Below are 25,457 nucleotides of genomic sequence, written 5' to 3' on the forward strand. Positions count from 1 at the left end.
CATTCACAATGTCATTTGGCTTCATGTATGTTGGCCCATGCTAAATACATTTCTCTAAAATAATGCACAAGCTAATATGTAGCTTGTGGCTTTTGATATGCTTCGATAAGTAATGGCAATGCATTTGAGATATGGTTGAGAGTTGTTGTAATTTGGGAGTTCACACAAAACACATTTCTCTAAAATAATGCACAAGCTAATATGCAATTTGTGGTTATTGATATGCTTTGATAAGTAATGGCAATGCATTTGAGATATGGTCAAGAGTTGATGTAGTTTGGGAGTCCACAAGCATATTGAATGTGATGTGACCTTATGGCCACAATCTAGAGCTAAAAAACAAGGTCATCACAAACTTTCTCTTGTTCTCTAATGGCATCACAAGCACCAAGTCATTCTTGTTTGACCTGTGAATGCAAACAAAAGGGTTTTGGAAGCATAGAACGTAATATTTGCATTCTTTTGCTCAAACATTCATTTTCATACATTTGCAATCGAATGCATATGTTATGAAAACATACTTATTATTATTTTGGCATCGTTAGATTTTTTTCAGTTTTTTATCTTACAAAAAAAGTTTTACCTTATAATAAATCATGAATATAAAAGTGTGGTATTTACCATACATACTTCAAGAGCATTTACCATACTCAAATGATTGAAGCATATTCAAATGTGAATGCACGTATGGTAGATATGGTTCATACTATGATTGGAAGCATTATTATGGCAAAATCTTCATTGTTGCTTCCAACATTGGAAACTGACTTAAATGATGTACACAAGATTGCAAAGATAGTCTGAATACTACAGCAAAGAATGTTTTGTTTATCATACAATTCATATCATTTTTATTTACATAAACTACTAATGGTTCATGGTCACAAAAGCCTGTTGGGTTACTGATCAATATACCTTTTGAGTATACCCATTCCTAAGCAAGTGTCACTAACAATGGGATTGCATGAGTCAACACTGGCAAGAAAGGGTATGTTTGAATTTGTCAACAAAAAAGGGGATAAACTATTGACATTATTAATGAACTGGATATCCAAATTGCACATTCAACCAACAACTAAGTGTACGGGTCAATGAACCAATTATGACAGCATTCATATTTCATGTGGATCATAGAAAGAAGCCAAGTTCACAAAATTAGGCATATACAATGCCGCATATACAATAGTAATTGAAAACTAGGATCGAATACAAAACATTGTTAAGAATCAAGATCAGCCATAGAGTTAATCAGACAAATTGTTAAGAAGTTTCCATTTGAGAAACATGTTTTAGGAGCCCCTGTACTACTGCTGAGAAACAATTCTGAATTAATACATAAATTTGCAACTTGTATTCATAACAATTATAATCTGCCTAGGAGCTTTTTTGGAAACCAAGGCCATGTATTGCTAGGATACGAGGAGACCTTCCACCTATAGACTATCCTAGTCTTGTTTTAAACATGAAGAAGATTAAAGCTTAAATATCTTTCTGCAACTACTGTGTGCACGAAGAAAGCCTCCAATGACCATTGTAACAACTTCTTGCAACTATAGCAAAGAAACTTGTTTGAAAATTTTCAGATTGTCATTTTACCGAATCAAAATCCAGCAAGCATGTGAGGATGAGGTCAACCATAGTCAAGTTATATGACTGTTTTTAAAGTTTTCACACACTAGCATGGGGTTCTACTACTTTACAGTGTTCTTAATTAGCACATAAAATCCAAAAGTAATGAGCACTGGAGAATCCCCAGGATCATATACTTCCGATGATACATACCTTAAGGTTTTTGTACATCAACAAAGATCCTACGATACTGTCATTGCATCAGAATTGTGAAAATGAAAAAATTTTAAGATTTTAAGAAATGGGAAAACTTCAAAATACCCACGTTTTATCTATTTCCTTGAATGTACCTGAGTTTTCTTTATTTTCTCAAACATCTTTTGTCAACCACTTTTTGAGCAGTTTTTTCTCTTTTTCCCCTTTTGCGGATTGACCAAGGGTGTATGGGAAAACAACAAAAGCTTAGGAGCATTTGGGGAAACAAAGAAAACTTGGTTATTTCATAGTTTTTCCCGAAAACAATGACACATACCTTTTCAGGGAAGTCCACTTAATGCTGCTTTAAAAATTTCTCAAAGGATCATCATTTGTAGGTCCACCCAAATCACGTGATCTGGAAGCGGATATGACACTAAGATCATGATTTAGCAAAACGAGCGCATCCTCACACTCTGCTATGAGTTTGGAGACAGAATTTGCATCCATGGGCGTTGTAGAGTTATCCTCATTAGAGAAATCAGACCCAGCAGCAACAGCAGCATATGAGTCTCTCAAGTTTCTGAGACTACGAAGTAACTGCATAAATAATCTATTTTAGTAAAGCTTTGCTAATTAGTTTTTCCTTCAAATAATATGGATGATTATATGCAGACTCCAGATTCATAAACTCAAATTGATTATGATGCTACAAGAAGGTTGCCCAGCATCTGCAGTTGCAAAATATAGTGATGTTGCTCAACTATTCCCTGGAGTGAGTGGAACCTAGTAGTGTTTGATGTAAAGAGAATTGATAGTCCCTGCAGAGAAGTGATTCATTTGATTTCTTCAAAGGTCGATGATTTCCTTTGTCTAAAAGCATCTATCTATCTTGCAGAAATATGATTAGGCCTCTAAGATTCAAGAGAAATTTGTCTAAAATCTGTGAGGAACAACTTAAGAAAATGATCTATGCGACCAAATGAGAGGTGAGAGGCTTTGGTCCAGAGATTTATGGGCTATGACAGGCACGTGAAATTCCTAGTCCCAAACTATTGTAACACCTACATGTGTAGCCTTTGATTAATTTGGAACATGGGGGGGGGGGGGGGGGGGGGGGGTGATGGTGATAAAGAAGGTTGTGATGGTTCTTTGCTCGTAAGGTTTTGTGGCTACATTGTTGACCTCAAACTTCTCTTGGGGTCTCTTGATTTTTAACAAGAGCGGTCCCAAGCATCATTGGTTTTCTTATTCCATTACCTTGCAGAGTGCACCAAAGAGGCACTGGCGCTACCCTCTATTTCATGAAAAATAGTAAACCTAGTGCTCCATTGATTCCACCAAATGATAGCACAATTGACAGATCCTTTCCTCCAAAGCTTTGCGTGCATATCTACATGCCTCAATTTCTAACTGATATCAAAAGTTCTGACCTGCCTGTCATACTACAGAGCACATCAGAAATCTATATCCATATGAGACGGCTTGAGTATAAATCCATCTTACGATTAGTGCAAAAAGAAAGGCTAATTGTGAGCCATCTTCCTACCAAGAGACGTACTGGACGGTGTTTCATCTCTCAAAATATCGAAGTCAAGTGTTCAAGCTAGCTCATCAGGGAAGGTGTTTCATCTCTCAATATCAAAGTCAAGGGTTCAACCTGTTGGCATAAATGGAATGCCCAGACTTCCCTCATCTTTGACTTACATTCTAGATTGCATAGTCATATCCGCTGTTTGAGAGATCAACTTTGCTAGCAATTCAGCACCATATCCTACACATGTCTTATTATCAAGGATGATTTTCTCCTTGGTATCCACAGTCTCTTAGGTTTCGTTATTAGACATAGTTTTCTGGGACTTTTGTACAATTTTTGCATGTGCTGGCATCATTGGACTATTCAGAATGCCTTCATCTGCAGGCATCATTGAACTGATTAGGATGTCTTCATCTTTGATTCCCATTCTGAAGTGCAGACAGATCGGCTGTTTGAGAGGTCTCCTTTCAGCAATATAGCCTATGCATGTCTTATTACTAAGGATGATTTCTCCTTGACATCCAGCTGTGTCTTAAGCTTCTTTGCTAGACATGTAATTGTTTTGTGACTAATACAGTTATTCATTATGGAAAAACAAATATAGGATTGCTGTGCTCACCTTGAGCAGAAGCTTGTATGATTCTAGTAAACGGTTTGCTGCAGGGCCTAAACCATGCAACTGGGGTATCTCCATCATGTGAGTCCAAGGACAGATTTCCTGATACCAGTTACACCAAAGATGAAATTAGGAATACCACTTATATTTATTTTATGGTTGAAGTTAGATAATTGGGCGTTTGGTTTTCATTGTTTTAGAACATGTTTTAGATAACTATAAATAATTTTGAGCAAGATGATTGGAGCTTCCTGTCCCAAAACATTATTCCTTGGGATGTCACTGAGTATAAACATTGGTTGATTAAATACTTACAGGATTGCCATCAAAGACCATAAGGGTCTAATACATCCTTATAACAACTAAAGGACAAAATGCAAAATGCTAACTGGAGAACGGAAGGTATCAAGACTGTTCAACTGTAACTTAGAAGAAGAGAACATTCTTCATTTTTTCTTAAACGGTCTCTGCCTTTAGAAGCTTGTACATATGCTGTATAATTTTATAGCTTTTCAATGGACCTGGTTGTTGGGAGGACTAGGGAAGAGATTTTAGCAAATAAGCAATCATTATAAGGTAAAAAACCCCATACCTTTGTGTATATAGTGTTAAATGACTTCACTGTTTGTAGAAATGTTTCTAACTGCATTTGTAACTGAGACTCTGCTGCTGTATGATCTTCAACTGGATTGTAACTTTGCTAAAACATTGTAAGGCAAGTTATCCTGCTATGTCATCAAGTAATGTACTAGCTTATGTTTTGAGGTTGCAATACCTTTGCAGCGAGTTCATCTACAAATTGCTGTAGGCTTGCAAGTTGCTTCATGTTATCCGAGAGTTTATTTTCTAAGTCAGATAAAGCTGGTCTGCATACAAACCAGCAGAAAGCATAGCTCATCAATATTAAAGATAATTTGCTTGTAATGAGAAAACTCAAAGATTAGCACTTACACAGAATAAAGCTACATGAGATGTAGGAAGGTGTGAAAAACACTTACACTGGAAAACTGGACTGAATCTGGACATCAGCAGGAAACAATCTACACTCATCAGAAAATATCTGTGCTTGTCTCTCTGCTAACGCATCTACAAGCAAAATATCTTTTGCAACCTGGTCATCTACGCTGTATACACAGAATGAGGTCTTCAGTCAAAAGAAAAAACATAAAGGATGCTCGGTTAGATGCAGAGACCAATGAACATGAGTGTTCATCTGCTCATGCCATGTATGATTACCACCTCATTTCCAAATCGTGTATATTTAATAAGAAGTCATGGGGAACTGAAACTTGAAATATTAAAAAGCAGTTTCACCTCCATTCCGGATTATCTGCAAAACAGCTTGCCTCTACTAGGTCTACAATAAGACGAAGCATTTCAGCACGGTTTTCATAAGTGCCTCTTCCCTGAAAGTTCAATGAATGTATAAAAGATATGTCTGTAATGTTTCAGGGAGAATGAACATATGTAACCATGTGTGTAACATTTCCGGGTTGACAACAATGAAGAAAAATTAGCAAAAAATGAAGTGCGTGAGTAAATGTGAATGATTATGATTATGTCCATGCACCTACATAGTAAAACTTCTCTTGGCAAGGATGCTTTGGAAATTCTAACTAGGTATTTCTAGCCTTACAATAGCTCCTAGAACATGGCATGAAGCAAAAGAATGATGTCCATGCATATTGCTAGTACAGACAGATTTTAAAACTAAAACAATTATGATGGGACATGTTTCAATATTGACTATCTAATATCAATACATCAATACTTGATTTAGGTACACGATGAGACAAAATTCAAGTACAAAGATTATTCATAATATTGTAGGGCGAAATATTTTCTAAATTGTATGAATGTGAGCTTGAAAATTTTACCTGGATCGCTTCCGTATCAATTGAGGGGGTCAAGCCTAGAAACTTGGCTATTTCAGCTAAATCTGTACAGCGAAAACGGCATTGAATTTATGATTCAGAAAAAGAAATCTGATCTTATTCATGATTCACTGAATAAATATGGAGGAAATAACAAATCTCTCCTTCCATGACACACAAAATCTGGTTGCCTTCAGCGTTCAACAAATTCACAGGTTGTAACAACAGACAGTCCACAGTCCCTCTTGGACTCTGTCATAATGCACAATCCTCAAAAATGCTGTAAAGAACGTTCATGGTACATTGCATAAAAGAGATTCACAATTTTTAGCATGCTTTCAATAGCTTAAGATCAGCATCTTCTGGAAGCTGAATATAATTTACTGTCTTATGTATCTCACATTTACAAACTCTAGCATTATCATTCCACCTAGTTATCTATTACTTGTCGATGGTGAAGATAAATTCCAAAACCATATCCATGTGTACAAATTCCTCTCTTTATACCACGTACTCATTTACAGATAGAAAGGCTTCATGACATCAAACGTTGGATTTCTATATTGGTTAAAGCTTATCTTTCAGACATATGCCAAACATGAGAATTGTATGCCTCAATTGAAATGGTAAAACTGTTGCAACGTATTCTTCCAAGATTTTGTAATAAAAAACCTTCTATTCAAAAAAGAAAGAAAGCAAGAAGGGGAATGAAAAAAGAACTCTTAACAAATTGCAAGATTTAATACAAGAGAGGTATACATTGAATGCGTGAAGCTTCTTCATCCCGGTCAGTGTTGTCACCATTTGACCCCTGTTGTGTGAATGGTGACTTATCTCCAAGGAGTCTAGACAGAGGAAACAATGGATCTCTCTCTCTCTCTCTCTCTCTCTCTCTCTATATATATATATATATATATATATACATAGATTGACATATTCGCATTCGTGGGGGTTACCAAATGAATGCATACGAATACGCATAAGAATGCATGAAAAATATTCGTTAAAAAAAGATAAAAGATAAAAAAGGAGTTCATACTTTTTAGTTTCTTCATATAACAAAGAAGACTTGGACAATAAAAAGGGGTTTAACTTCACATTAAAAAGGAGACTTACACTAATAATATTTTTATATAATCGATGTAAAACTTAAAAGTATTTGTTTTATTTTTAATAAATAATAAATAAAAGGTTCATTAATTCCCCATTTTTACTTGCCCACAAAATTTGATGTTTTTATCTATCATTAAAAAGGGTACCTCACACTAATAATATTTTTATAATAGATATAAAACTTAAATGTATTTGTTTCCTTTTTTAATAAAAAAAAAGATAAATAAAAATATGTAAATAAATAAAAGGTTCCCACAAAATTTCATATTTTTATCTGACATTAAAAAGGGGACCTCAAACTAATAATATTTTTATAATAGATGTAAAACTTAAAAGTATTTGTTTTATTTTTAATAAAATAATAAATAATAAATAAAAGGTTCATTAATTCCCCACTTTTTACTCTCCCACCAAATATTCTTGGGGTCATTTTGTATTCTTGAATATTACGAATATTACGGATGTCGAATACCACGAATATCACGCATGGGTCAATCTATGTGTATATATATATGGCTCGATTCTAGGATCAGAATTGAGTATATGGGCAGAGCAGAATGGTAGGCATTTGGAAGAGTTTCACAACTTTGGATCACATATTGACCCTCCAAGCCCTTATCGAGGAGGGCAGAGCCCATAATAAGAGGATTTATTGCTGCTTTGTAGATTTCCGGGAAGCCTTGACATTGTGCCACGTGCTCGGCTTATGCAACGGCTAGAAACCCTTGGTTTTCCTACAGATATGCAATGGGGAATCTATGCACTCTATGAATCTGTGTCAGGAAAAGTGCGGTCTCCCAAGGGTTTGCCAAAGGCAGTGGCCAGCACAATTGGAGTGAAGCAAGAGTGCCCACTATCACCCACTCTCTTCGGTCTCTATATAGATGAGGTATCACACTACATAGAGAGATTCGGGGGTTTGGGAGCATGCCTAGCAGGTATAGCAATGTGCACTCGAGAGACAATGTGCACATTTGCAGTTCCAAGAGCCACGAACTAAGTTGTGGTTATTTGATACACTTGTCACAACAACTCTTCTCTATGGAGTAGAAACATGGGGACCGAGTCTTAACAATGCAAATCATTGGAAAGATTTAGAGAGACCACTAGTGTCAATGATTGCTTGCATGATAAGGAGCAAAGCATCAGTGCCCCATGATATAATCTGGGCAGAGATGGGCGCAGCACCTATAATCACCGAGGCATTGCTCCGATCAGTGACATGTATCCAACGTCTTTGGGAGCTCCCCAATCGAAGGTACCCAAGGTTGGCACTTATGTCATCAAGACAATTGGCTGAAAATGGAGACATTCATTGTTGGTATGTTGAAATGCAGCAATGGTTCGAGTCACATGGCATGAGTATAGATGCACTACACCCGTTCCAATATAGCTTGGACTCTCCCCATCTAAATATGACCAAAGTGGAAAAGAATAAAGTGATCCGAACTGATATTATTAACTTGGAAAACAAGATAACATAGATCAGCCCCAAAATTTCACTTGGTACGAAGATGGCCCACTACAAGACACAGTTCTTACACAGCAGAGGATGGATTCATCATCCGGCCACCTTATATAGACATACATCTATCCTATGCACTACGCAGTGTGATAGGGCAGTTGCGAACTTCATCACATCAACTAGAGATTGAGGTAGGTAGATATACACGAATAACTCTAGAAGAAAGAATTTGCCATGTCATCAAGGAGTGGAATCCGAAGAACATTATGTTTGTCACTGTAGTGTCTTTTATGAAATCAGAGGGAGATACCATTGCCTATTTAAACAAGGCTTTGGCTGGCTACGCAAGGTAATGGAATATGAGGACCAACGGTGCCGAGGACTTTTCTTGCTAGAGTTCAAGAGACATCGGGAAAAGCTGTTGAAGAATACAGCCACACAAGCTCATCCACAAAGAATAATCACAACTTTCTTTAGCCCCATCATTCCTACTAATGCTACAAGTCAATCACGGGATACACAAATGGGCTCCCGACCAAGACATAACATAGGGGTTACAATTGATCGGGCAATAGCAATTTGTCGTGCACATAGGCCCCAGCCCCATGGACCACGACCGCAACACCCTTGTCATCGACGAATAAAGGCCATTATCTGCCGCCATCACAGGTGCTTCCATCGCTTCGGAGACCTCTCCATTCTAGATCGACCTATGCTAGAGATCTTTCGAAGACAAAAGTTACAATATATCTAACTTGAGAATCTCACATGTGCCGAAAACCAGATTGCCTTGTTTGTTTTTATCTTATTTACTTTTATATTTACTGAGTACTACTTATTCTATTTTGATTTGTTCTCAAAGACGAGACAACACCGAAGATGTAATCTCTTGTTTGGTCTTATAGGCCATTTTGGCCTCTTAAAAGACGCTAATATTTCTTTCTTTCTTTCTCTCATCAAATGCTCAACATATAAGGTAATTCACAATGAATATGATGACTTTGTTCTTGTTAGATGGACATGATAATGTGTCACGCTCAAATGTCCACCAAGAAGGGTGAGCACATATATGCGTGAATTAGTTTCACATAGAGTTTTTATTGCACAAATACCTCTGGAAGAAAGAATTTGAAAATTATGTCATCAGGGCGAGGAATGTGAAGCATATATGTTTGTCATTGTACTGGTTTTTATGATGTCATGGTCTCTTTAAGCATGCGTTTGACCCACTACACATGGTAATGGTGAATATGAGGATCAACAATGCTTGGGGCTATTCTTGCTAGAACTAAGAAGACACGAGGAGATGTCATTGAAGGACAACAATACAGCCACACAAGCTCGTTGCCAAAGAGGAATCGCAACTTTCTTTTGCCCCATCACTCCTACTCATGCTAGAATTCAATCACGGGATACTCAAAAATTACAATATATTTGAATTGAGATTCTTACATGTATAGATGATGAGATTCTTTAGTCATGTGCCACTTTGGCCTCTTAAAAGAAATTATATATTTTTCTTTCTAGCAAAGATACTAAAGATTGATACATATATGTCATTAAAACAGCTTGTTGAACATGGACATAATCATTGTTGGTATGTTGAAATGCAAGAATGGTTCCAATCACATGGCCGAAGTATAAAAGCATTATCTGCATTGAATTATAGCTTGGATTATCCACACTTGAGCATGACCAAAGTCAAAATGAATTTAGTGATAAGAACAAATCTCATTGAAATCGATAAGAAAAGAACATGGATCAGCCCACAACATCCCTTGGTAGAAAGATGGCTCACCCTCTTTCCTCACGTATTCGTAATGGCTCTATCCTCGGACCTTCTTATATGGATACATATTTGTCGCATGTGCTCTCAAATGTGATAGAGATTTATATAGGCATCTTCATGTCAATTAGAGATTTATATAGGCAGATATGCACACAAATCTAACAGATCTGCCGATTGTGCCATCAGTGGTGGGATCAGCGGAATGCTACATTCCGCATTTTGCAGTTTCATATGGCATAGGAGAAAGATACCACTATGGCTTCAAACAAGGCTTTGGCCCCTAGAAAAGGTAAGGCATATGAAGATCAACAGAGCTTGGGATTGTTCTTGCTAGGCATCAAGATACATAGAGAGAAGTTGTTGAAGTATAAAAATACAATTACAATAACTCATGAACAAAGAACCAGTACAGCTTTCTTTTGCTCCATTACTCCTTCCATCATTCCTCACGCTACAAGTCAATCAAGGGCTACACAAGTGAGGTTTCGACTACAACACTGAATGGGATTACAATAGATTGGGAAATAGCAGCATGTTGTGCACATAGGCCACGGCCCCATTGCCCTTGTAATCAATAGATAAAGGCCATTATCACCAGGCATCAATGATGCTTGCCTGGCTATAGAGATATCTCCATACTGGACCAGCCCATGTTGGAGATCTTTTCAAATACAAAATCTACAGTCTACCTAAAGCAAATTCAACACTACCACATTGTCTTAAGATGTAATCTCCTTTTGGCCTCTTAAAAGACATTAATATATCTTTCATTCTCTCTCTCACACAAACTCACTATACCAGTGCCATTTTTTATGGAAGAAGAGGGAGATACCGTTCCATCTTCAAACAAGGTTTTGGCCCACTACACATGGTAATGCAATACGAAGCCTAGAGGTAACTGTTCTTGATAGAACTCAAGACAAGTAGAGAAATTTTTGACAGAAAAAAATACAGCTACAACAACTCATAAGCAAAACACTATCATGCCTTTCTTTAGCTCCCTTGTTTCGCATACCTATCCATTCTTGGATTGACCTGTGTTAGAGATCTTTCGAAGGCAAGACATTTCAGTTCATCTAAACTTAGAATGTTCAAGTGTTTAGCTAATGAGATGCATGTACATTGAGCAATTCTATTAATTTAGTTATGTTTATCTTGATTTTTGCGTTCATTAGCTGGGACAAAATTTTAAGATGTAATCTCTTCTACTCTTTCATAGGACATTTTGGTCTCTTAAGAGACATTAATGTATCATTCCTTTTTTCTTTCTATAGGTAGGAAAATGGCTCACTAGAAAGCCATATTATCAATCTATTTTGTTTGTTGCTCTCAAAGATGAGACAGCATTTCCCGGTGTAATCTCTCGTTCGGTCTCATTTTCATCTTACAACACGTCAACCTCCCTCACTCTTTCTCACTCTAATTGGAGGAAGAAATGGAGAAAACAATGAGTACCTAAAGAAGAGCCATTCGAGGAGGGCATAGCGTTCAAGTCCCGCATAGAGTAGGGATTGGGCAGGCGCGCTGGCCCTGGGGTAACCCAACAGCTGCAGCTTCTGCTGGATCTCCTCCATATCTATATATAGTTGTAATGTGGCGCACTCCTCTGCTTCTGACTCCTTTCCTTCCCTCTCCTCTGCGCCCCGCCCTCGCTCCCTCTGATTCCCCTCCCTTCCTGTGTGTTTTTGAAGGGAAAAACTATTTACAGAAATAGCCCTGAGTTTTTATTTATTCTCATAGAATGCCCTCCCATTCGTTACCTTCAGGCTTGGACCTATCAATGACACTCCTAGTGCTTCCCTTCCATCTATAGACAGGTCTCTACATATTGTATGTATATGGTTGTCCTGCCCCTCAAATTCCAACAACCCGGTGCCTCGCTTGAGAAAGAGATGTGCCCTTTCGTGAACTTATTGAAGAAAATGTGTCTTTCAACTAATTTTCACAACTTCTTTGTACGGTGGTTTATTGCCTTGATGTATACGTCTAATTCTCCTTGCCTTCGGCGCCAAATCCTAAACCCTAAACCCTAAAGCGTGAACGCCTAAACCCAAAAGACATCATCTGAAATTATGGGAACTTTTGAAGGAGGGCGGCATAAAAAGGAAAATTGCATCCCAAAGAGTCCCCCCCATGCTTTATGGTTCTTTGCAAATATTACTCCAAGGAAAATTTGTTGAAGTGATTGATATTTTAGAGAATTTTCCCTATTTCTTAAGTACTTTGCCTATATATACTGAAGAGGCATTTTAGGAATTTATAGAATGAGTGTTTATGGAGGTTTTCCCGTACCTTTTATGCTTGTTTTTGAGGAAGTGAAGAAGGGTACATATTTCAATATCATGCAAATGACTTGATCATATGCCCAAAAATGTGTCGATCAAAGGTGGCCAGATAAATAAAGAAGAATGTTAAGCATGTTTTAGTAGTGTGTAATGCCTCCTTGTCATGCCAAAATATGACTTCATTAGTGTACGTTCACTTTGACAAGGTACAAAGATTGCTCTACAATTCCAAAGATAGAACCATATGCCAATGCATCTTTTCTTTGATTACAAATGGGTTGTGCCCACCTCTATCCTCAACTTTATACTAGTTATTTCTCACTTCTTCAGTTGGATTTTTACACCCTTAGAACACTATCACAATGCATTTTTCTATGATTACAAATGGCCATGCCCACCTCTAACTCTATCTTGAACTTTTGAGCTATTTCTCATTTCTTGAGTTGGATTTTAACACCCATAGGGCCATACCCCTTCCTTACATTATTTTGCATTTACCTCATTATAATATCTTCTATCACATTCACTTGTAATATAAAATGGGCCCTACAAAGAGTGCATCATGGGAAAGCAAAAAAAGAAAAAGGAAAACCATTGGAATACATTCGTCACTGAAAGTTTGATACAAAGTCTTGGTGAGGTCTTTGCACCACATTCACTTGTAAATTGTAATATAAAATGGGCCGTACAAAGAGTGCATAATGGGAAAGCAAATAAAAAGAAAAAGGAAAACCATTGGCAAGGAACAGTTGGAATACATTCGTCGCTGGAAGTTTGATACGAAGTGTTGGTGAGGTCTTTGCACTACATTCACTTGTAATATAAAATGGGCGCTACAAAGAGTGCATCATGGGAAAGGAAAAAATGAAAAATGAAAACCATTGGCAAGGAACAATTGGAATACATTCGTCACTGAAAGTTTGATACGAAGTGTTGGTGAGGTATTTGCACTCTAAGTTTAGATGTCATAACTAAAATCAAAATATATAAAATAAAAGCAAAAGGAAGGATTGGGTAAAGCAAAATCCGACCTGCCGGATTCGAACCAGCGACCTAAGGATAACAGTCTTCACACTACAGTCCTCCGCTCTACCAACTGAGCTAAGGTCGGCTATACGGAAAAGCTTCTCAAATACATGTATAATAACTGTATTTTATATTCAAATCAAATACAAAAACTAAAAGAAAGGCAGGTATGGACCTCACGTTAACATTCAAATCAGAAACGTTTGGCAGATGTTTCACTTACAAAAAAATTATTTGCAGCACCAAATAGATGGCACTACAACCCTTAAAATGTTCTTCGTAAAAGAAATCCAAGGTTTAAAACAGGTCGTCTAGAACTATTACGAGATGCTCATTCTCATTCGACTTGCTAGTGCTGAATTCCATTTCGAGTTGAGGAAATAAGTGGTGGGCATTATAACAATCTCTACCAGCTAATGTTGTCTACGTCTATTAACAATTTGCTTGAGCCCTTGTTGAAGAATCCATGGCAGTCACACACACACACACAACACATTAGCATCCAATGGAATTTAACACTCTCTGTTAATCTTTGAGGTACATTTGCGTTAAAATTTCCTGATATAGTTGTTCCATGTCACATGTACACACACTCTCAGTGGGGACACCCATAGCTTTCAAAATAGATGTAATATTAAAAGTACTTTTGATTGGAATTCTGTAATGTTTCACTTCAATCCATACACGGAGGGATTCTGGCTCTACCCTTATTAACTTTGGTCTCCATATACCGGAGAAAATAATTACAAATGCCCCAAGAACAAGCATGGATTCGACTGATGATATCGACTACGATGAATTAAACTTTACTGTTTAAGGAGATTGAATGCCATCACACGATAAATTTCTGGCAAATCAACTTTACTGTTTAAGGAGATTGAATGCCATAACATGATAAATTTCTGGCAAATCAACTTGTCACTACCATGAATCTATTGTGCCTATATAGATTGAATAGATAAATTGCTTCACTTGCACTCCATGGATTCAGACTGCCTGGTGTCTAATATGATAACAATACACACAGCACAGTTCCTCCATGTGCATCATCATATCATGTTCTTTCCAATGTCCTAAGATTCCCATCACATCACATGATTGCTTTTGTAACTGTCATCTCTTTAGAAGCTTTCGAGGTTTCTTGGCTCCTGATACGGCCATATGTGCGGCCGGACATCCACAAGGGTATCGAAACACAAGGATGGCTCTACCATTGGGAGGAGCCATTTTCTTCAGCTTTGCCTCTAAATCCTTATGATCCTGTTTCCATACAGGATGCTCTGCGCTCTCCGTCCCACGAAAAGAAGAGGCAGCATCATACTCGAGCTGGATATCGAACTCCGCACATTTCCTTAGCCCACGGCATTCCGGATTGCTGCATTTCCGGCACTTATACTCGTAGAATTCCATCCCTCCGATCACAGAAACAAAAGTGAGGACAGTGGCGGTGATGTAGGCAATGGGGGCTTGGTACACGACCTCTCCGATGAAGACGAGGGCGAGGGGCAGGATCTCGGCGGCTTCTGTGAACAGGTACTTGAAGTATGGTGTGAAGAGAAGGGCGGAGGCGGAGAGGACTAGGAGGAGGATGAGCACATCGACGAAAGCTGCAGCCGAATTCTCACAGCAGAGGCTTGTAAGGGATAGGTATGGAGGAAGGCGGGGATTGGATCGCTTGAGGTCAGATCTGCAGTTGATGATGCTGCTGCTATGTGGATCTGACGCTGCGAGATCAGGAATCGCCATGACTCCACCCGAAATCTGCCGATTTACGCAGGATTCAACAGAGATGTGCAGGAAGGAAGCATGTGAAGGAAAGAAGAGGGGCGGAGAAATGGAGGAGAAGGAGAAGGGCTGTCACCGGTTGTTGCCGGTTACCTTCCCCGATCTTCGTTTGGACTCTTATCCATCCATTTTGCGTTCACACTGGCTTCGTTATTGTTCAAAAAAAAAGGAGAGCGTTTTTATTTTGCTTTCTTTCTTTCTAATGTGAAATGCACATAAGAGATCAAAACCACTCTACTTAGCTTCTTACTTCTTAATCAATTTATAGTTGATACAACGGAACCCATTTGGGTTGGCTTGGCTAAAAAGGGTGTGCTAAAAGGGTGGGTCATTTTGGGCACACGCATCCTAAAAAGGGCTGAGCTAAAAGGGTGGCACAAAGGAACACATGCACACCACACTATATACACTCTATGGACAAAAAGCCCCTTCCCCACTTGTCATGGTTATCCCATTGGAGTTTGTATAGTAGTTTTCTACTCACGAGGATTAGAGTGTGATGGTTAATCGAGAATATAAAGAAACAGGGGATGATTGCTTTTAATCCCAAGGATTAGAATGTGAGGGTTAATCGAGAATATAAAGAAGGGGGGAGGATTACTTTTAATCCTAAAGAAGGGGGCAAGTGGATCGACAACCCCTTCATTCTCTCCCCATCTCTTCATTTTGTTATACATTTTCCTCATTTTCATGCATGCTTTGGATATATAATTTCCAACACCCGTTCATTTTCTCACCCAATACTTAACACGAGGCAGAAGGCACTTGCCCAACCGGAGCATGTGTAAGGTTCGAGTGTCGGACTATGCACGGTTCCGTCCAAAGCGTGAAACACAAGCTTGTGTGTGTGTGTGTGTGTGTGAGAGAGAGAGAGAGAGAGAGAGAGTGAGTGAGAAAGAGTGAGTGAGATGGATGTAGCTCAGTTGGTAAGGTTGCCGAATGGAGACTAGGAGGTCATGGGTTTAACCCTTTTACATTCCATAGTGGCATCTAGTGAATTAAGAGATACTTGTGAAGTATATAATAGAGATGTGAGAAAATTAGGTTTCAAACCCAAGACACAACAAGCTCTCTTCTCAATTGTAGAGTAATAACTCACCACTAGGGTACGATAAAAAGACAAAGAGAGAGAGAGAGTCTTTGAGTTAGAGAAAGAGAGTGTGTGACACAAGACAAAGAGAGAGAGAGTCTTTGAGTTAGAGAAAGAGAGAGTGTGTCGTGTGTCCGTGTTCGTGAAGGGTGTCCATTTGGAGAAAGAAGAAAGAAAGAAAGAAAGATATATTAACGTCTTCTAAGGCCAAATTTGGCCCATGAGACAATTGGTTTACAACAAAAGAGTATTTATCCAGTCATCATAACTAAAATAAAATTAAGTAAAAAATAGAACTTAAACTAAAAGAGTTCTAGTACTGTACAATATGTAGTATACTCGAAAGTGACTATACACTAAGCCTAATTTTATTTCCACCCAAGCCTCTCGAAAAGAAGTGGGGGGTCAAAGGGTCTTGATGTGGGTTCCAATGTAGAGAGTGCCCTAGCCATGGCTTCTAGGCGGTGTAGCTCACGTTCCCTTATTTTCAATATTGCTTCCACATCACGTCAAGTTGCTTTGAAACCCGGCACCCGAGGACGTCTGGTTCTTCTCTGGTTTTCTGCCTCATCAATGGAAAGGCCGAGTGGTGCAAGTGTGTCGGCATTCGTTGTCTCCTCAGGTTCCTGAAAAACTTCATTTGTTACAAGTTCGTAATCATTAGCAACATTATTGTCAACATTTTGTAACTTATTCTCTCTGTGTTGTTTTAGCTCTAGAATGTATTTGCCTAATTTCTTTATATCTAGAGTATCTAATAGTTTGGGGAGGGTGGGAGACGGACCAAGTATGTCTTGGTATTTTGCCCTTATCTCGGCATAGGTTGGACACTTGCATGTAAAGTGGTACTCATCCTCTATCTCTATGTGACATAACCTACATATCCTTTCCTCCCTAGGGACTCCACTAGTACGGCCATTCTCAATCTCAAGTTGGTGAGATGATATTCTAAGTTGTCCAATGGCAACCCTTAGTGCATGTGGTAAGAATACATCTAGATATTTTGGCCGCGTGATAAAACCTAACTCAGAGAAGTGCATGAAGTGTTTCTTATAGTACAACATTTTAGATGGGAGTGGCTCTAGTGGGGTGATCCATTTACACCGAGTGTAAATTTGCCATATTTCTCGGCGTATTACTTTATTGCGGTCCTCATGAGAGATTAAGGTGTTATCACTCGTGTGGTTGTACCTAAGGGGAGGTAGGTTATTAATGTCTAGACCATTCGCAAGAAGCCAACTCACCATCATGCCATACCATGAGCTAGTATAGCCGGACTCATACAATGATCGAGAGGCCTTAAAGGATTGATGAGATATTCTATCATGTGGTTGGCTATGTATCCTATCAATGAAGACTACAAGTTGAAAAAGTGTCTCTACTAACATTGGGGGTAACGTGAACTCGGCCCTAATAATGTCATGTGGTATAGTCGATTTGCTTCGGAGTTGGCGTGATAGCATCATCACCAATGGTCTCTCTAATTGCGTCCACATGAAAGATGGTAATCCTGGAGCCCAAACCGCTGATGCATACATGAGGGAGGGGGTCACTAATGAGTCAAAGAGCCACCCTTTAGTCCGTGGCTCTTGAAAGTGTGCTTGGTGGCATTGTCTCTCTAGGAGTGAGAGGGATGCATGTCCTCTCGTGAGTCTATCCTTCGCTGCCTGTGTCATCGAAAATTTACCTTAGCGGCACTAAAAGTGACTCCGAGATAAACGTATGATCCAACCACCTCGACTGGGCTATGGGAGATAGTTAGGTGACACTTAGCTCTAACTTGGGCCGATGTGTGGAAGATAAGGACTTTCGATTTCCCTAGATTCACTACCAATCCTCGTTGTACACAAAAGTCATCTAAGGCATTAAGGTGCCTCTGTAGGTCGTGTTCGGATTCAGAGAGCAAAACTATGTCATTCGCATAGAGCAAGATACGAACCTGCGTATCCCCAAGGACCACTCCGGTGCCTTGCTCGTGAGGGAGAGGCCATGATGGACATATCCTAGTCTCTATGTAGACCATAACATAAGAACACATAACATCATCAAAGTATTCCCACTAAACTTAACTATTAACTAACTCTATACATATATATCATATATGTATATGTATACATATATATAAGTACATAGTAATATATTTCGTAGGAAGCAGAGCAGAGTACTCGTCTTCTCTCTGACGGCAGGAAATGCAGGATCTGTGTGTCGTAGCAGGAGGAGCCATGGCGGCGCAGGCGCAGGCCCAGCAGCAGAAGCAGAAGAAGGAGGAGGAATCGTTCGCGAAGCGTGTGGACAGAGCCTTTGGCTCTCTGGGCGTTAGCTGCGTCGGTCGTGGCGATGGCACCACCACCGCCGCCGCTCTCTCTGTCTCTGCCTCTGCCTCTGCCTCTACCTCTCCCTCCATCCCCACGTGGCGTGTGCGCGAGGAGCTCCGAAGAACACCCCGCAAGGTGGATGTCCAAACTTCTCCTGTCCTTCCAAGATCCGGAGAAGAAGAAGAAGAAGAAGAAGAAGAAGAGGAGGATGAAGAAGGCGAATATGAAGATGAAGACGATGAAACTCTGCACGAACCTTCTGCGCCTTCTTCTTCTTCTTCATGCCGGGAATTTCGGCTTCTCGCAGGCACAAATGGCCGTGATCGCATGGATACTGGTGAGCTGGAGGAGGATCTGGAAGAAGAAGGCCGCCAGATGAGAGACATGATTGGATTAGATTGCACTCTCGATTTTGAGGTAATAAAGAATTCCCTTACTTTCATTTCATGCTGTCTTTTCTTTGCTCCTTTCTCTTGTCCAGTTCTTTCTGCTGTTTTTTTTTTTCTTTGTCTCACTTGTGTTTTTCTCTTCTTCTTTTTTTGGCTTTTCTATCTCTTATGTGAGAAATCTCCGCCGCATCTTTAGACTCCGTTTATTATTATTATCATCGTGCCTTTCTTCTCTCATTGTTTGTGTGCTGCATTTATCATGTGTAGGAAGAAGAAGATGAATTTGATAAAGCTGCAATTGGGCGAGAATTAGTGGGTGAAAACGAAAGGGTATACATGAGGGAAATCATTGATGTCAACACAAAATCGATTCCTTCAGCAAATTCTCTACACTTGTCTCTCCATGATATCAATTCGATGGTAAGAGATCCTCGGGCAAACCATTTAGCTGCAAGAGCTCGCATAGAAGAAGATGAGAGAAATGCCACAGCACTTGAAATGAAGGAAGAAGATGAGGCACGTGTAGAGTTTATAGCTGAAGAGTCCAAGATGGATTTGATCACATGTATGAAGAGAGAAAGCAGTGAAACGAAATTAATAGAAAGTAACATGCCCAGAGCTGCTCGGGAAGAAGGACCTGTAAAGAGAGTGAGATTTGCTGATGACATTGTTCTCGAGGACATGAAAGAGAAGGATAATTTGTTTATAAGGCCCAAACCTTCATCAGTTGCTGCATCACAAGTACCTGATCATATAAAAAACCCGTCCAAGTATACTCGCTACACCCTTGATTGGTCAGTTGAAGATAATGATGATACTACTAATCTTCAGGCATTGGATGCGTGCTTCGAGACCAGAAAAACAAACCAGAGTAAAGAATCTGATGATATTATAGAGGAAACCCCTAAGAAGATCCACTATATACCAAGAAAATCGGTTCGCGAGACCATCGAGAAAACTGAAACCGGAGATGTTCATCACCAAGCTACCATTATGCATAGCCACAGAAGTAGAATGTGTATAGATCAGTTTGAGAAGGAAAGTGAAACAATCATGGAGTTGGATGACGACGACGTTATGAAGACGAAGATTGTGTCAAGTAGTGCAATTCCTAGAAGATACAGATCAAAGAAAGAGACTGAAACAACAGATGGTGATCTTTTGAGGAGTTTGTAATGATGATTGTTTAATGTACCACACATCATGAGAATTGATTTGCCTCCTCTACAAGAGATTCCAATGCCATGTCTTTTGTCGTCTTATATATTTCAAGATACACACTCTTTCTCTTTTGTTGTAATGGATCTTTCTCAAAGCACATACTTCACTGTTGATACTGCTTTGTAGGTTTTTTGTAACTTCTCAGCTTTCAAAATAGCAGCCCATGCTTTGTATAGTTCCAGTGGGCATTCTTACTTGGATGGAGCATCACTCCCCACAGGAGAATTTTGACAGCTCCATGTTTTTTTCATTACAAGCTAGGTTGGTTATTGTGCTTGATACTTCAGTGGAATGCTTGATTATGTTCATTAGGAAGCGGTTTCATTTATGTAGTTCAATAGGAAACAGTTTGAATAGGAAAGTGTTGGCCTTGCTTAATAAATATACAGTCTATATTTCATAATGGTTTTTGTTTCTGCACGATATCAATGGCAAGCAATTAGAAAACATTGGGCATTGTCTATTTACGTGCGTGGTTTAAAATTCACATTTTGTTACTATCAATGTGATCATTGTAGCTGTATGCATCTAGATATTGGCACAACAGAATTCTTTTGTCTCTACATGCGTTTCTCATATGCCATTGTTCAAGGTGTGCAAACCATAAACAGAGCTATCTAGCAGTGTTGTGTGTGAGAAGTTGGCTATACTTGTTTGGGGACAATAAGTTGTCGTTTGTTACTGGAGCTAATCATTTATTTGTTAAGAATATGCATGAGTTATGATAAATAAGCATTCTTTGAATTCAAGATAAAAGATCAAGACTAAAGAGCTGTATTTTAGAAGCTGAAAGATAGCTATTATAGCCATGTCGAATGCATATGCACAATAAGAGATCATAGATTGGGCTAATATAATTATTCTGCTATCCTGCCTTCCCGTTTTTACTGGTTTATAGAAGAGAGAATGATGCCACTTTTATGTGAAAAATGAGAATGGAGTTAGTCGAGGATCAGCAATCAAAAGGCAAATGGAGACCAATGAAGCGTGGTTGATTTCATGGATGAGGGGTAGTGACTTCATGTTCAATCCATGAGGCAAATAATGTCTTTCCAATAGATAATTACATAAAGACATTTTCTTGTGAGTGCATCTCAAAAAATCAGGATGATGAAGCATAACAATTTGTGGTTACAATGACGACAATGTATATTAAGCTAAATGTAGGCATAAATTGTGCCTTCTAAGAAATGTTATGTCAATCAATAAGCTTCTAAATATCAAAAGTTTAAATAGATGCTTCCAAAATCATACAATATGACATTATTGAGGGCCAAGGAAGAATCAATTGGGAGTTATATGTAAGTTATGATATTTGATCTAAAAACCAACTCTAGAGATTCCATCACTATGCTTCTTTCCTATTTGGTTTAACGAACATTATTTTGGAATATTCTAAATGCTTAAAAGGCCAAATGTTTGGCTCAAATTTGGCGTAATGACTTGTTATGAAGTTCTTGAACAAGAACCCATGCTAAGGGATGATCCAATGTTTCAAACATGGTATTTATCTAGTGTTAGAGATGAACACTTTTGTCCATCAAGGAAGGTTGTCCTCCTAGCTAATTGATGACTAAATAAACTTCATGGGCAATAACGACATAAATTGCTTACTTCTACTAGTTAAATTTTCTAGTAGAATAATGGCTTTGTTTGGATTATGAAGACATTTTTGTGTTGACGTTTCCGACATGAAACTATATAGTTGATGTGCATGTCGTTTGATAAAAACTGCAACGTTCCAATGTAGGATACTCATATTTGGTGTGGTTGTGATGTGAAGAAGCAACATAGTAGATAGTCAATTTGAAATATATCATCTACATGAGGGCCGCAATATGATTAAAGGTGATATATTCTTCTTGTTGGGCCAAGTGACCCATGACTTACAAGTTATAGAGAGTTCAATTTAGGGATAAACATACAAACTTATTTGCATCTTATGAGAGCTACAATGCAATGATGTGAAATACTTCGAGAATGTTATTGATATACAATACAATACTTGTGCAATGCTCCAAAAATAGAGCGAGATACTAGTATTGATTTATACATCACAAATACTTGTGCAAGAAGCCATTTCACTAGAGGAAATTTGCCATGTGAGGAACATTGGGCGGGTCGAGGAAAAGGCCAGATATCTCGTACGTAGACACAAAATATTGTCCGGCAAACATGAGGGGGCGCGATGGGGTTCATTTGTCAAGGTGCTTGGCCCGAAACATATTGAGAGACACTGGGAATCAAACAAGAAAGGACCAATCCCCCCCTCCCCCCCCTTGTGTTTGTTTATAATACAAGGGAGAGACCATCCCCCGCAGGGCGAGGTGACCGCCACAAAAGCCCGCCCGAAACTGAATAGGTGTAGAAACAGATGAATAGGCACATCCAAACACAACATCTGTACAAACAATTCAACGTGAAATGGCATACCTGCAGGATTGATTGAAGGCACAGGAGGAGAAACACAGAGACAGAGACAGAGACAGAGAGAGAGAGAGAGAGAGAGAAAGAAGGAAGAGATGGGTGTGACGGAGATGCGGGACGTGGTGGCGCACTACGTGTGCTCATCGGACCCCAATTCCGATGTTTCGTCGCTAGAGGACGTGGAGAGAGGCATGGCCGCGCTTGGCTTCGGCCGGACGGAGAGGTTCGAAACATCCGAGGGATCGTGGATGCGCTTCCTTCCCGACCACGGGCACGGCCATGGCCATGGCCATAGCCATGACCATGGGCATGCGCATGGCCGACACTTGTCCGAGTCCGCAGCCGATTCCCCTTGCAAGAGCGCGAGCGAATTCGCCTACGAACTTAAGTTGCCCATCCACCTCCACGTCGCGCCCCGCCCCGACCTCCACTTCCGGCCCTTCTTTCAAGCACTCCGCTTCTTCACCGACCGCACCAATAAGCCCCCACCGTTCCACCTCAAGAATGTCGAGTAAGGCCGAGCCCACCCAAGCCCAGGGGGGTCCTCTCTCTCTCTGTATGTATGTATGTATGTATGTATGTATGTATGTATGTATGTATGTATGCATGCATGCATGTGTGTGTGTGTGTGTGTATGGATGGATGTGCATGTATGTATGTATGTACGTATGTATGTGTGTATGTGTATGTATGTATATGTATATGCTTTACTCACCCACTTTTTTTTATTGAGTTTTGGGATTTGCTCATTAATGCCTTTGTTTGTTCGATGCACGATGAAATGATTCATGAACCGTGGGGTGCAGTTGCGAGGCGCAAAGGTGCCGATATTGGGTGAGTTGTAAAGAGCTCTATGGTATGCAGAGAGCTCCGAGTAGTGTGAAAGAGTACTGAAGGTATTCATAGATCAACACCAATCATTAGTATTATTATCATCCCACGTCAAACGATCGATCACATGTACACATATATATTTCAACTCAAGTCTAAAACTCATGGGAAGAACAAGCTTTATCTATCTTTAGAGCCTCAATTCGGCAATCCTTGAAATTTTTCGATTGTATATTTTATATATCACAACATGGTGCTTGCTATAACGTACTTTTCTATGTTGTAATGTATCTAAATAAGAGCACCAATTATCAATTACCCAAAGCTAAAGGACATGCTTTCAACAATCATATTGACATTGCTATTATGGTTGAAAAAACTAGGAAAATGCCATTACAATAGAAGTATATAAAATGTATATACATATAGCTTTAATTCAGTAACCCCCAAAGCATTTTAGCAATATCCATAAATATTGAGAGAGAGAGAGAGAGAGAGAGAGAGAGAGAGAGAGAGAATATGATAGCTTAACCCTAGACTCTAATGAGGTTGAAATTGTGCGCAAAAAGTTCCCTCTTGCCATGCAATCAAGTTTTGAGTAAAAACCCTTGAAGAGTTGCTAGGACTTCTTTCTTTTCTTATTGGTAGCTATGATGGACAATTAACTTGCGATCCTTGACATATACAAGTTTATAAAGTAGAGTGGAGGTTGCATACAATTATCATAGATATCTCTATACAACTTTGGCGTGATTCCAAGTAACTTGCTAATTGCAACCAACTAATGTCACTATACAAAAAGTGTGACCTTCTACAACGTTTACCAATTCAAAATTGACATAACAAATTTCTGATATTGGACATAGATTACCCAAAAATATGGTTATTTTTCTTCATATACCTCTAATGACTCCTCCCGTTGAATGCACTTATATGTGAATATTGTTACAAACTTTACTATTAAACATCTCATTGTTTTTGCAATAAGACCAATGAAGTGCTATTGTAGTCATACTTAACTTCATGTATACATGTGTGTAAATATACATTATATACTTAATACTTCAATATTTTGAAGAGAAGGATCATAACAATGCTCTTTACTCTATAATAAGTGTTCTTTATATCCCAACTTTATAATTAAATTTAGTTTATTCTAAGACTCTGAAAATATGCTAGTTACGACTCTCTTCATTTCTTAAACTCCCCAGATTCTCCTCACCTCCTCAAAATGCCCATGGTCTATCTCAAAAGGTGAAAAAGGGGGATGAATTGGGCATTTAATTGTTCAAATGACATAAAGTCTAGAGAAAAGGGGAAGTTGATAAAGGGTATTTGAGGAAATGAAGAAAATCTCAAAAGAGTATGCATTTCAATGGGGAGGAAGGTATATGAGTCAAAGGTGAAGTGCAGAGAGCACCACAGGTGCAGAGTATAGAGAGAGAGATTCTAATTAAACTACTTTGATATTTAGGGTTAGAGATAAACTCTTTGAGATTCAAATATGTAGTTTAGTTTATCAAAGTGTCTCAAGTCTTGAAATTGCGCATTGTAATTGACTCGTTGTAAAAAATCCTCATGACATAATTTAGTTGGTTTCATTGACATTTTTATACAAAATGCACCCTCTTAAATATAACAATTGTCATACCATGGTTGAAATGTTTATGGTCTTAACTATTGAGCATTCAATAGCCTGGACAAAACGAAAATACTAGCTTGTTCCCTACCAATAAACCTTGTGTACAAATCTAATCTTTTGTAAATTGTGACCTAAAAATCATACAGTAAAACCTAGTAGTAAAGATAATTAATTAATTAATTAAAACATGGTTGGCTTAACATATGATGACGATGTTTTTGTTGAACCATGGTCGAATAAAATTCTTACAATGTCCATCTACATATTGGATTCTGCATAATTATCTTT

At 38.8% G+C, this 25,457-nt stretch overlaps 4 protein-coding genes, 1 non-coding gene and 1 pseudogene across 7 annotated transcripts; 3 read left to right on the forward strand and 3 right to left on the reverse strand.

Annotated features, from left to right (window-relative positions):
* Positions 1 to 1,311: 1,311 nt before the first annotated feature.
* Positions 1,312 to 11,796, reverse strand: AUG7 (nuclear matrix protein). 3 transcript variants are annotated; one of them, XM_087325363.1, is made up of 10 exons: positions 11,614 to 11,796; positions 6,551 to 6,636; positions 5,795 to 5,856; positions 5,232 to 5,323; positions 4,916 to 5,041; positions 4,693 to 4,783; positions 4,510 to 4,617; positions 3,921 to 4,019; positions 2,102 to 2,364; positions 1,312 to 1,782 (listed from the first exon to the last, which is right to left on the reverse strand). In XM_087325363.1, the coding sequence occupies exons 1-9, from the start codon at positions 11,730 to 11,732 to the stop codon at positions 2,131 to 2,133; spliced, it is 1,017 nt and encodes a 338-aa protein (XP_087181489.1). In that variant the 5' UTR covers positions 11,733 to 11,796; the 3' UTR covers positions 1,312 to 1,782; positions 2,102 to 2,130. The 3 variants fall into 3 exon arrangements, with proteins under 3 accessions (XP_087181489.1, XP_087181488.1, XP_087181487.1); XM_087325362.1 differs by having other exon boundaries at positions 1,312 to 1,811; XM_087325361.1 differs by having other exon boundaries at positions 1,312 to 1,819.
* LOC147859358 (uncharacterized) lies at positions 7,647 to 9,313 on the forward strand (annotated as a pseudogene).
* A 1,672-nt stretch (positions 11,797 to 13,468) lies between the features above and the next one.
* On the reverse strand, positions 13,469 to 13,554 carry TRNAY-GUA (transfer RNA tyrosine (anticodon GUA)). Its single transcript is given in 2 exon segments — positions 13,469 to 13,504; positions 13,518 to 13,554. It is a non-coding gene; the product is annotated as a tRNA-Tyr (tRNA).
* Positions 13,555 to 14,082: 528 nt separating this feature from the next.
* LOC147859360 (uncharacterized protein At5g19025-like) lies at positions 14,083 to 15,288 on the reverse strand. Its single transcript, XM_087325845.1, has one exon. The coding sequence runs from the start codon at positions 15,213 to 15,215 to the stop codon at positions 14,583 to 14,585; it is 633 nt and encodes a 210-aa protein (XP_087181971.1). The 5' UTR covers positions 15,216 to 15,288; the 3' UTR covers positions 14,083 to 14,582.
* Positions 15,289 to 18,536: 3,248 nt separating this feature from the next.
* Positions 18,537 to 20,555, forward strand: LOC147859361 (uncharacterized). Its single transcript, XM_087325844.1, has 2 exons — positions 18,537 to 19,076; positions 19,316 to 20,555. Exons 1-2 carry the CDS (start codon positions 18,567 to 18,569, stop codon positions 20,222 to 20,224), a joined length of 1,419 nt encoding a protein of 472 aa, XP_087181970.1. The 5' UTR covers positions 18,537 to 18,566; the 3' UTR covers positions 20,225 to 20,555.
* A 2,178-nt stretch (positions 20,556 to 22,733) lies between these two features.
* LOC147859362 (uncharacterized) lies at positions 22,734 to 23,820 on the forward strand. Its single transcript, XM_087326252.1, has 2 exons — positions 22,734 to 23,207; positions 23,503 to 23,820. Exons 1-2 carry the CDS (start codon positions 22,792 to 22,794, stop codon positions 23,588 to 23,590), a joined length of 504 nt encoding a protein of 167 aa, XP_087182378.1. The 5' UTR covers positions 22,734 to 22,791; the 3' UTR covers positions 23,591 to 23,820.
* Positions 23,821 to 25,457: the final 1,637 nt, after the last annotated feature.

The sequence above is a fragment of the Azolla caroliniana genome, unplaced genomic scaffold (genome assembly GCF_043228905.1).
Source record: "Azolla caroliniana isolate FFs.n. ecotype wild unplaced genomic scaffold, voAzoCaro1.0.p SCAF_10, whole genome shotgun sequence".
NCBI classification, from domain to species: Eukaryota; Viridiplantae; Streptophyta; class Polypodiopsida; order Salviniales; family Salviniaceae; genus Azolla; species Azolla caroliniana.

Bases quoted from the DNA above. Each gene is read 5' to 3' on its own strand.
- LOC147859360 (XM_087325845.1), bottom strand. From the start codon at position 15,215: ATGGCGATTCCTGATCTCGCAGCGTCAGATCCACATAGCAGCAGCATC.
- LOC147859361 (XM_087325844.1), top strand. From the start codon at position 18,567: ATGGCGGCGCAGGCGCAGGCCCAGCAGCAGAAGCAGAAGAAGGAGGAG. The intron at 19,077-19,315 runs GTAATAAAGAAT...TATCATGTGTAG, and splicing joins ATTGCACTCTCGATTTTGAG to GAAGAAGAAGATGAATTTGA.
- AUG7 (XM_087325363.1), bottom strand. From the start codon at position 11,732: ATGGAGGAGATCCAGCAGAAGCTGCAGCTGTTGGGTTACCCCAGGGCC. The intron at 5,324-5,794 runs GTAAAATTTTCA...TTGAACTTTCAG, and splicing joins TTGATACGGAAGCGATCCAG to GGAAGAGGCACTTATGAAAA. The intron at 4,618-4,692 runs GTATTGCAACCT...ACAATGTTTTAG, and splicing joins TAGATGAACTCGCTGCAAAG to CAAAGTTACAATCCAGTTGA.
- LOC147859362 (XM_087326252.1), top strand. From the start codon at position 22,792: ATGGGTGTGACGGAGATGCGGGACGTGGTGGCGCACTACGTGTGCTCA. The intron at 23,208-23,502 runs GTAAGGCCGAGC...CGTGGGGTGCAG, and splicing joins TTCCACCTCAAGAATGTCGA to TTGCGAGGCGCAAAGGTGCC.